The 12,211-nt window shown below is 41.0% G+C and overlaps 1 protein-coding gene across 4 annotated transcripts in view; it reads right to left on the bottom strand.

The window, feature by feature from the left end:
* Positions 1-12,211, bottom strand: part of ATP8A2 (ATPase phospholipid transporting 8A2) — a 320,936-nt gene that overhangs the window by 272,166 nt on the left and 36,559 nt on the right. For 3 of the 4 annotated variants that reach the window (XM_042014085.1, XM_042014087.1, XM_042014086.1), the window contains one exon: positions 11,849-11,993. In XM_042014085.1, coding sequence (XP_041870019.1) covers positions 11,849-11,993 — 145 coding nt within the window. Of the gene's footprint in view, positions 1-11,848; positions 11,994-12,131; positions 12,206-12,211 lie in introns of those variants that run through there. The other variant, XM_042014088.1, reaches the window with a different exon arrangement.

Below are 12,211 nucleotides of genomic sequence, written 5' to 3'. Positions count from 1 at the left end.
AAATATTGTAACTAACATACATATAACTGAATTGTAACTACTATTTCTTCTGCCTTAAAAAAAACCATATTGCACTAACTAGCCTTAATCACCTATGTAATACCTTGTCATCTTCACATCAAATCCATAATGGGCATAAATACAACTTCAGGAGAAAAGTATCCAAATTGACATGATAATTTAACTGTCAGCATAGAACCTTCACCTACTAAACTACTGACCATCAGCATGAGTTGGAGATTTAACAACTGAGCACTTGCAGCTCAGTATGCCTTGCAAAGGCCCAACAAGCAATGACAGGAATTTTGAGGGATCGTTTTGTTTGGTTGCTTTGGTTTTGGTTTCATTTTGGGTTTTTTTGTTTTTGCTTTGTTCAGGTTTGGGTTGTTTTTTTTTAACGAAGTCTTGTATTTCCAAGGAACCGAGAACACCAGGATACTTCTTTCAAGAAAAAAAGAAAAATTGTTTTCCAATTCCTGTTTTACTGAAGTTTCCTAGCAGTGCCAAGACTACCTTTCCACTAAGTCTAGTCCTCTCTTTCCCACCAATAAGCCTTCCAGATCAACTGAAATGCACGGCATCACTGTTCAGCAATCATAAAGAACTACGACAACCAAATGCTTTAGCCACATGATCTGCCTTTCACAACAGGCTGCTGCTATGCATGAAACTCTTACTACCTTGATCCACAAGCAGCTGAGTTCAGTGGGGTTCTCCTGCCTCTGCATGGACCAGGTTAGAGAACTACATTCTCCAGCTTATTTGCTTTAGCCACTTTCTTTCCCTTCTTATCTGCTTCATCCCCACCTCCAAGCCATCTAACCACACACTGTTGCATCTTTCAAAATCAAACAGTAACAAGATGTAACATGGCTCAGTTTGTTATAAAAAGCTCTATTTTGAACACTAGAGAAGAATTAGTGTGGTAAGTTAAAAAAACCAAGACCAATTAAAAAACAATTAAGATGCATCTTATCTTGGGAACTTGCCTCATTTCCTCTTCAACCAACTGCAAATCTCATTCTATTGCTACTATTGCTCACCAGAATAAAGTACTTAAATACTCAATATTGTACAGAAATTTCAGGTGTTTGGACTTTATCCTGGCTCACATCTACTAAGCCAACTGAGTGAAATCATACATCCAGGTTTAAAGCATGTAACATAGTCCAGTTATTATATAAATGAAGTTACTTCCTTCAAGTGCTGTTAATTCCTTCCAACTCTACGTATTTTTTGTTTTAAGCAACATTTGCTTGGTCTCGTGTAATAATCTTCCTTTAGCACGGAACTTAATTAAACACACGTCTCAGAATTACCTTGTGACTTAAAAACATGGGTTAATCAAGTTCACGGTTTAGACCTAGAAGTGAATTCTCCAAGAAGTACTAATTAGACATCAAGCAACTACAGATTTTATATCAGAATAGTATTCCTCTAGGTATCACATTGCTATGATTATACTAACACAAGAATTTGACTGCAACCAAGCTGAAACATTTATTAACACCATTCTACCACATACCAACTTTACAGCTAGCTGGCTCAAACATGATTCTTAACTCTAACAATTCTGTTAATGCCAACACAGTAAGGCTCTTTTGAAAGAGGTTTGTACATACTAAGTCACTGCATGTATTCTGTTGCTTAAGTAACTTCACAGATGTCTACAGAAAATGGGTACAGCTCTAATTAGAGGCAGGCACAGTCAGCTGTTACCATACGGACCAGAAACAGCAACCACAAGTATGCATAAAAAGCAGATACATGTCATTATTCATAAAGAAAACTTCTTACAAAAACCTTACTAGTAGTCCAAGCTGGGCAGGAGCATTCAATTGATTTGGCTCCAAATAACAGTTCTTTAAATGATAAATACAGTATTTATTTTTAAATAATACTAAAAAAGCCTTGTGCTCCCTCCCAACGGGTAGATGTGTTAAAACTTCAGGATAATCAAAGCTCAGGAAAAGTTAAAAATCTACAGATGAACAGGTAGAAAATTCAGTCAGCTCACTCATAGCACAGTTTCGGTCACTAAAAAAAAAATAACTGGCAGGTTAGCTCTCTGACCAGCCCCAATCAGAGCCATCTTAACTCCAAGAATACAAAGTCTCCAGCTCACAGAACAGGTTGAGGCAGGTAGAGGAGGGAACCACGAGGGGGAAAACAAACAACAAACTGGTTTCTCCTAAAGCGAGAGCTGTAAACTATGCAAATCTTGCTTAACTACACAAATTTAAACGTTGAACAGGTGTGCAAACACTAAAAGTGGTGTCTCCTCTACACCTGCAAGTTAATTCACATAAGTCATGTTTCAAGTTACACCACTGTGCAAGTCAGGAGGAACAGTACCAAACCCTGCTAAACAAATGAATTTGGATACACCTGACTACAGCTGAGTCTGGCCCCACTGTTTCTACAGCAATGCAGAGGTTTTCCTGAAAGCAATCACTGTATAAATTGGAAAAAATTACTGTTATTCACATACTTTAACTCATTACCGTATTAGTGCAAGTATTACCTAGTTATTTTAGTAGCACTCAAATGAAAAGTAGCAAACAGTGCACTGAGAAACTCAGTAGCAGCTTTCCAGTATAGTCCCTTTAGCTATTCATACCTAATTCCTGCACAACCACTCCCATTATTGCCCTTTCCCCCGTTTCCCAAAAATATTTTATAAAGTCAAGTTTTATTTTTCTGAATAATCCTTGAAGAGGCAAAGGCTGTCAGTAAGAGAGGCAGAGCAGTTACTTCCTTGAGACATGTATGTGTGCTGGCGACATGCAGCTGAACACAGCTCTGCACTTTTCCAGGCAGCCATCTAATGCACTTCCACCCCTTCCTTCAGACGGCAACTCCAAGATGAACTTCACCTTCAGGATAATCATGATTAAGAAAATGGGACCTCCTTGAGATACATGGAGTCCCATTTCCAGCAGTCACAAGAACAACAAACTGCCTTTTCCTAGACAGCATTCACATAAACCTACTCATGCCACAGTTCACATACTTGAAATACTCTCCAAGAGCCGAAGAATGAGTATCACCTCATGTTGGTGCTGTTAACACACATCAATTTGCAGGAACAATTACTAAGAAAGCCAGGCACAGACACCTGAACCACATCAAAGTGGCTGTGTAATTAAAGTGAATGTTACAGACTTGAACTCTTAGAGCAAACAGGCTTTGTTTTCATTAACATGTACAAAAGGTCAGATGCCTGGTAACAGAGAAGGAAGAGAAAAACCCCAGAAAACCCAAGATGATCTGCTTGACTTAAGAGCTCAAATACTGTCTTTAGCAGAGTGGTGTTTGCATGCTAAAGTCCTGCCAGGCACACAACACTTAATAGCAAGACTGACATCAGCATGTGAGGCTCTGCTAAAGCTTTCAAGTACAGGAGCAGTATGACAAGCTACCTCCAGGCAGTCACCATTGCAGCAGGAGGCACAGCAGCAAGCTTTACATATTTGTAGAGATATTAACAGAAAAAACAACATTCAGTTATTACACTGAGTACAGAGAAAGCCCATTTATAGGAACATCTCACCAACAAGCTGCTCCCATGTAGAATACTGAGGAGGTGGTTCTAAAGCCAAGTGTCACAAACAAGGTTCTTAGCAGTTGCATGAGTATGACAGTGAAAGGTCATCTACCTCCTTGCACATAGGGAAGATGGTGTACTTTCTTGAAACGTGCTAAAGAGACAAAAATCAACTTGTTTACAAATTCCCCAAAAAATACATCATGAGGGCTTATTAGAAGCAATTACTTATATGCTTATGAAATGATTATTGGTTGACTGAAAATTAGGTCCTAAATACCCACTGTTGGTTTTTATAACAGGAAGCAATTTCTGCCTGAACCAATGCAGTCCTCAATTCAATCGAAGGGCCTTGCTCTGTCAGACGAGTCCTCAAGACTATAGTTCTTACAGAGGAAGACTCCAGCCAGCAAGGCTTTCACTGCTCTGTTCATGGCTGTACGCTTCTGTCAGCCAGGAAAAGGGTATGTGGTGCTTAAACACTCCAGACAGTTTGAGACAGTCCCTGAGCTCGGGGCAGAGCAGAGGAGTGTGAAAGGAGCAGGACTTGCTCTTGCAGAGTAAAAAGTGCAACAACTTGAATACTGCAAGACATCATTGCTTGAAGCTCACCAAAGCAAGACAAAAAAACCCGGAGTGATCACATTACATCTGTCACCCAGCTCTGGAACAACCACTGTCCATAGTCCAAGCACATATTTTGTTTCCATCTTTCCCTGCACTCTGCTAGAGTTTCTCCATAATAGCGGAGACATTTTATATATACAAGTTCATATATTGTCAAAAGAAGAAATGGGTTTAAGGGACATTCTTCTGCTTAGCTACTGAAACATCAAATCCTGAAAGATTTCCCAACAAAGCTGCAGCAAAACTGTAGAAGATTAATCTGTTGTCTGAAATTATCCACACAGACAATGAAACTGATTGAGAGTATTCAAATGCATTAGAATGAATCAATTTTAACTTTGACTGAGAACAACTATAGCAGCTTCCAGCTGAAGAAAACTTATCAGTGGGATAGTTTTCATCTCAAGCACCTCACCACTTCCCCACATTCCTTATTTCTTCATTTATAGTATGGGCTTCCACCAGAAGCAACTAAAGGCACCACTCTTTGGAAAACTCCTCCTTCTCCTCGTTTGTTACAGGTGGAACTGACCACATCTTAGAATCCCTGAGCCCTCTTTTCTCAAATCATATGATTTAGGGGAAAATTATTGTTTCATACACGTTTAAAAGAGTCAGGACATATCAACCCAGCCCACTAATTTCCCTGCAGGTCAAGTTCCATTAGAACTTGTTTTATAGGGGCCACAATGGTTTGGGTCTGCTGCAATTTAACAAAACTTTTCAGAACAGTTTATTCAAGTTAAATTCAAGGTTTCATAGACAAATTATGAACAAAAAAAAAAGCAGACAGTTGTCAGCTAGATAACCAGCCACTAAGGCTGAGGAGTGTTTTAGACAAGGGAAAAACTAAATTAGCACAGACATTGCAGATCATTCTCACATCACTATTTTCTGGTCATGCACATCTGAGTGTTGCATCCGACATCAACACCTAGTAAAATGGTAGGGCGCTAAGGGCAATACTCAATGGTTACCATTGCTTGAGCAGGCAAGTAGTGCTATCTACCCTCATGCACAAGCTCCATTTCAGGAGCAAGATGATCAGGCTGACAAACCCAGCCTGGCTGAGCTACCTGTACTTCCTCCCAAGCTGCATCAGCAACGAGCTTATCTTCAAGTGCTTCAACTCAGCTGCTCTCCTTACACAGACCACTGTTAAGACAGAAGTACCTGAAAATGCACTATGAACTCTTGTCCACTGAAGCACAACAATCCCATTACTTTCTAGTTCATTAGGATCACCTCCTAACCATGCAAGGATTTTTTAGAATTTCTAACCTGGAGTACCTTATTCCAAACTGCCCCAGTATCAGCAGCCCTACTGCCATACACAGCTAGTAAAAGACTGCAACAAATAATGTAATTGATGTTAATTACAAAAGCAAATATTACTTCCACTAGGAAAGTCTCCTACAGTAGTGCAGTCTTAATACAGAGCAGGCACTGCCACAACTGCTTATGCTCAGTTTAGCCTGAAAACCAGACCACGTGTCACATTTAATAGAAGCAAGAGCACTTTTGCTTCAAAATCCAGTACCCTGGAGGCTTTTCCTAAAGCACGCAAACAGAAAAGGCCTTTCCATGAGTTCCCTATTCATTAAATCCCTACAAAAAGGGGAACAGATTCCTGACTGGTTTTCAGTAACAAATACATTAAACAAAGACTGTTTAGAAACAGTACTAAAAGCTCTGAAGGCATGATATTGTTTCAGCATGCGTGCGAGCTCATCACTACAGTAATACATCCTTGCTTTGCAGTAGCCCCGCTGGCAAGCACAACTCAATAAAAACAGGGATGACCAGCACAGTTAACCTCAAAATTCTACTGTCTAATAAAGTAAGTTTAGTACCACATTTAGTTGCTGTGCAAACACAAAATAGCCTTCACATAAACACAGAGCATTGATATGAAGATGGCTAAAAAAAATACCAAACAAGTCACACAAGCTAGCTAGCTGTCTAAAAGCCAGAGTGCTAGCTTCAGTTTTAAAGCAAATTTTAAACTCTAAATGTCACCACAACTTAAGCAGTGTTTATTTTAGTGACAAGCAGGGGGCTGGTAGAAGAAATTAATATTTAGTCTGTCTTGGGAGAAATGTAATTATCTTCACAACCCACAGAAACTATGTGTAATGCAGTTATTACACTTCTTAAACTCTACTTAGGTCCACTTGAGATAAACTTGCTCTTCCACCTTTTTCTACAGACCACTAGCAGCCAGGGAGACTCAAAAAGAGAAAAAGGGACCCAGTTTGATTCACCTGCTGTGTTGCTACTGCTGATTTATGAAATTTATCACGCCAAAAGCCACCAGAACAATTTCAGGATACCAGAGAGCTCAGCATACAGCAGGTGAAAGGGCACTAGAACTCCCATATCTGTGGTTGTTTTTCATCCAGACATTTCATCTAGGCAAAATTCAACAATTAAACTGTCCAGGGGTTCTTGGCCCTAGGAATAGCCCAAGACCAAAAATGCAGCAGCTTCAAATACACTGGTACAATCTCTATACACAACACAAGCATACAGTAACAGGTACTTTTAGTGAATTTTAATGGCTAAAATAATCATTCTGTAGCTGTACCCAAGCCTTTTTCATTGTGATAGATTGCAGTATCAGCAACAGCTACACTGCAGGAAACAAATTTTTGCTTATTTAAAAAAATATGTTACACTAAATACTTTTCTTCACTTAAAATAGTATCTACCTAAAACTAAAAAGAGTTAAAGGATTAGTTTAACACATGATTAGACTTGCAGCATTCAGATTATAATAATACATCCCTTCTTCGAAAAATTTCAAAATGCTGTTCTGCAGTCAGGCAAGCAATCTGTTCACATGACAACAGAAGAGTATTTGAAATGTAATACTAACACAATAAAACAAATGGCCAGTGCCTGAACTCTACTGAGAATAAACTGAACAGAAATAGAGGCATTTTTACCTGAAGAACATGGATACATTTTGGTGCAAGATGAATGCTGGGTTACACCACTATGTGCAGAGAAATTCACTTGCATGTAGCAGACTACAATCCACACTTTCAACCAGGTCGTAGCAAACACTACTCGGGTTACAAGGGTCAGTACTAATGAGTTAGTGATACCAGCAACTCCTGTTTCACCATTGAGAACCTCCCCACACCATCAAAAAGCATGAACGCTGCTAAATCACAACTGACCTTCTACAGTACCCACACACAAAAGCCAATAAAGCAATGCACTTGGCTTCATTTAATACAACACACATGAAATTAAAGGAAGAATAAAGATCGTGTTTGCAGTTTTGTCACCAGCAAGCATCATGCAGACACTGATGGGACAGTCTGGGACTACAAATAAACAGGAGTCTGTTTAGTATGGGACTTATGATTATACTAGAAGCCTTGCTACAGTCTTCAGGGATAAATTCCCCAGTGCAAGTGCTTCTGCCTTACGAGACAAGAAATTGATTCTCACCTGTTTACTTGGGTTTCAAGACCCTGTACAGTTTAAAAGTAAACACTTAAGACTTTTTGCCCATTACCTTTTCTAACAGAATTTAACTTTTGCCCGTATGGAAGACAAGTTTCTGAACTGAGGATTTTCTGGATATCAGAATGCAACTTTTAGGACTTCCCCAACAGGTCAAGCCACCAAAGTCTGTTTTGATAAGAAGCTTTCAAGCAAGGCTTTTGGATTCAAGAGCCATTAAAAACAAGTTGAATTTTGCCCTTCCTGAGTGCTGCTGTGCCTGACCTCCCAACTCAAGCCACAAACTGAGACTGAACTTGGGGTCCTGATTCAGATGCAAGTCAGATTTGCACCAGGATGCATTACCAGGCCTGGAACAGAAGAATATTACCTAGAGCAACATTTACAAGAACAGCTCCAATGAGCTTTGAAAATTTGGAGACAATTTCTAATGTCCTTAAAGTTATCTCATACTTGTTCTTCCTGGATGAATAAACCAGAAGTCCAACTTCTTTTGCATCAACATTAACACACACAACAAGTGAGGGGCTCAAATCACTTCATTGGTGATTTTTACTGCATGCACTGAAGAAATTCCTATTACAGTACTATTATACATTCAGAACAAGCCACTGGTGTCAGAGTAGATTCTTTAAACATCAAGAAACTGAATTTACATGAAAACAAAATTTATAGAACATTCTCACTTCAAGAAAAATGTCCAGTCTTCACTGAGGATACATTTGGAAATGTGTTCATGGCGTTACGTTGGTCATCTCAGAAGTATTAACACAGCATTCAAGCCCCTACCACCACACTCCACCTGTATTCCTTTGGTCTTACAAGGCAATAGGGAAGCTTGTTTCCCATCTTGTTGTGGGCTGACTTTGGCTGGACACTTGGTACTCCCTGATCTGCTCTATCATTCCTCTTCTCAGCAGGACAAAAAAAACCTCATGGCTCAACATAAAAGCAGTTTAATAAAGCAAAGGTCACATAGAGAAGCAAAGGACAATAAAAAAAACTTACTCCCTACTTCCCACTGGCAGGCATGTCCAGCCACTTGACAGGAAGCAGGGCTTCAGTACGCAGAGCGGTTGCTCCAGAGCACAAATGTCACAGTAAGTGGCACAAAGCTGTGTAGAGCAACTGGAAATCTCCTCAACATAAATTATTCATTTCTTACTGGATTTAAATGTACAGAAAGGCTCTGGTTAAACTGACAAGTGTTTAAATTAAGTATGCTGAATATGTCAAAACAGGTACTAGTTAGCTTTCGTAAAAGCAAACATTTAATACCGCAGTACAGCTATGTTGCACAAAGTAATAACATTTGTTCATTTTTTACATATGTCAAAGCTTCTAAAATGCTTCAGCTGAAAACAGAACATAACTCACCTTTTAATAAAACGTCCAAAAAGTAACACATACCAAGTTTTTCAAAATGAGCAGAGCAGGACTGAAAACAGCTTCTGATGCAGGTAGAAGGGGTGTTTCTACAGATGTAATCACTGCTGCTACAGGATAATAAACAACAGTGACAGCCATATATATGCACGTGTCAAGGGCCAAACTAAATCCAGTCTGTAACATACAGCACTAAGTTTTGAAATAGTTTGTTACAAAGTTCCAAGAACACAAAAGAAGTTGGCCATTTCTCTGCACCTCCTCATAGTCTCATTTACACCGGAGAGCCTGGGGAAAGAAGAAATGTTTCTTCTTTCTACATCCTCACGCTTCAAGACTTCTTGGAGTGTTAATGCCATCTTGCCATCCACTTAATTTTTGCAATAGCACTACACACTACTTAGTGGTATTAAGAGAATTATCTATTTTTCTTAACTTATCCAAAATTAGTTTGTCTTTATGCTCCCACAAACATTGGAACTCGCTTTTACCACTGCTTCTCTACCCACAAAAAGTTAAGCAGCTCAAGATGTTTAGAGCATCTTACACAAAAAGCCTTATCTCTAACCTGCCCTCCTCCATGCTCTGCACTTCCATTTCTTGCTGTATTTTGCTTTGTTTTGAGCAAGCTTTTCACACTACCCTTAATTTAGAAAACTTCCTATGAACATTCACAAATTCCCACTATTATTCAGAGAATCCTTGATGACTACCAAAAATATGACAGTCAGAATTCACGCAATTTAAAATAAGCTGGTTTATTATTTTCAATTCAGTTTTCCACAAGCCCTTATGTACAGGTGTTTACATGCTTACCCAACACCTTGCTCTTGTGGTACACATGCTTCCTAGGGAGACAAAACGTCTGCAAATCCAACAGTAAGAGAAATCCAGTGCTGAATGAAATTCTGAAGCTGAACACAGTTAAGCAAGAAAGTCCAAAAGGCAACAGAGAACTCCAGCTCCTCAAGAGAAACTCCAATATACTGAAGTAACTAAATAACCAACCACTCATACTCCACACAAGGCCTCCTTACTCACATATTACAAGCTCAGATCACCTGTGCCTTCAGTCCCACCAGGCTGGGGGAAGAAAGCTAATCCAGAGGATGGAAAGAGCACAGGCAATGTCTGTCACCCATTAAAAGTCAAGGGATCAAAGCATTCTTACTAAGCAGGAGCAAATCATTATAAAGTCAACTTAATTTCCAAGTGACACTAAGGAGCTAAGATTCCTAACCAGGTAATGAAAGTATCTCTACTTTGCTATTACACTACCTGCATTTTGCCCTATCCCTCACAATATTCCTCATGACTCAAAATTTGCCTGTCAAGAGGCAAAGATGCAAAAAGGTAATGAGAAACTTGGACAGCTATCAGGGGATAGCTGCCAGACAGCAATTGGGCCCAACTGCTCTTTAGTAATAGCACTGTCAGGAACAAGTTCCTGGTAGCAGAGTCACACACTACTTTTCTGTAAGATTTAGCCAGATCAGAACAGAATCCCTTCTGGAAAACCTAAACTACAGGTTCTGCTCTATTCCCTGCTTTTCCTTCTTAAAGCAGAAAAAGCACAAATAGCCTATGCACAGGAAACAGTTAAACTCATCCTTCAGTCAGTCAAGGAAAAATAAAGCAAGAAAACATCCACTGTTTCTACCCACATAGAATAAGGAAGATACTAAGAAAATGTGTCATTTTAATTGCTCCTAAACCACAGACTTTCCCAGACAAGTATGTAACGAGTCAAAGTTGAGGAGAAAACCACCTATAAGTAAGTTGCTGTGGTGCCTAGAACACCAGCACCCTTCCAGAGGATATTCTTAGAACTGCCCTTGGTAATACACACAATAAACCAGATAATGGAAATCATCACTTCACAACATGATATAAAACTCCTCTCTTTTCATAAAGGCACTCATTGTGTAAACTGTTCTTTGAACAATAACCCAAACATCTGCATTAATGAACAGAAGCCTGCTAAATAATGCTCCTCCTTAGTCATGACAGGAGCCATCTGTTCATCCAGCTAACCCCAGGCAAGTGTGGCAAGCACCGCCACAACTTGCTCACGTTATGCATCCTCATACTCCATGTTTCAGTCCATGTTATTTGTGTTTCCAAACTACAACAACATGGTATTAATCATACCACTGAAAGTATTAACACACACACACCCCTACATTAAAGGCTCCAAACAGAAAATAAGATTACCTCTGGTCTTCAATTAAAAGACAAAAGTGGACCGTAGCCTTTTACACACAGGGATGCCAGCTTGCGGTTTCTGTAGTCATTCTTGTCCTGTTAGATGTACTTTCTCTTTTCTTCCTTCCTATTCTATACATATATGCTTAGCCCAGTTGTTTTTTCAACCGAACACTACTTCTTAAGGGGACATTTCATGGAGTTTACTGGATTCTACCCAGAACTCCCACTAAATTTTCATGGCCTAACCCTTGCATCCAGAAATACTTGAGTAGGTCCTCTTACTCCAAAATTCAGTGCCCTACTGAAGTGAACACCTTTTTGTGCATCTTGCCCACGCGGCTCTACCAGCTCCCTGCTCTCACTACTGTCGACGGAAGCAGCTCATCCCTTGCTGCTGCTGGATTCGCCCGTGCACTGGCCAGACCCTGGTACCCACCGCAGGCAGTAAACCCATCCGCCTCGGCTGAGACGCGTTTTATTGTGTTGAAAGCTGGCGTGGGCAGGGTCGAGAGGCGAGGGAGAGGGATCCGAGTCCTCCCAGCCCACGGCTGCGGGGTGTGCGGGCTGCCGCCTGGAAAGGGAGAAGCGGGGACTGCTCCGTACCTGACCCAGTTGTCGCGGAACTTGCTCTGCTGGGGCTGGTTCAAGTAAATGGTGCGGGCTGGTGCCTCGTCCAGATCCGCCGCGGACGTGGCTCCGGACATCTCATCATCCGCCTTCTTATAGCCCGAGGTGGAACAGACAGGTCCTGCAAGGAGAGCGCGGAGGGCAGGCGGTCAGCGAGGGGCCGCACCCAGCGGAGCCGGGCCGGCAGCTCCAGGGGCCGCGCCGCGGGGAAGGGCCGCGGGTGGGCGGCGGCTGCGAGCGCGCCGTGCCCGGTGTTTACCACGGCGGCGGCTGTAAATAATGCGTGTCCGGGGAGGAGGCGGCGGGGCCGGCCGCAGCCAGCCGGCGGCGGGGACAGCG

This window comes from Corvus kubaryi, unplaced genomic scaffold, assembly GCF_017639235.1.
Source record: "Corvus kubaryi isolate FWS band 111438036 unplaced genomic scaffold, C.kubaryi_AGA036_p1.0 split1-65, whole genome shotgun sequence".
NCBI lineage: Eukaryota > Metazoa > Chordata > Aves > Passeriformes > Corvidae > Corvus > Corvus kubaryi.
The sequence above is the reverse complement of the archived record's forward strand: the minus strand, read 5'-3'. Positions and strand labels throughout refer to the sequence as shown.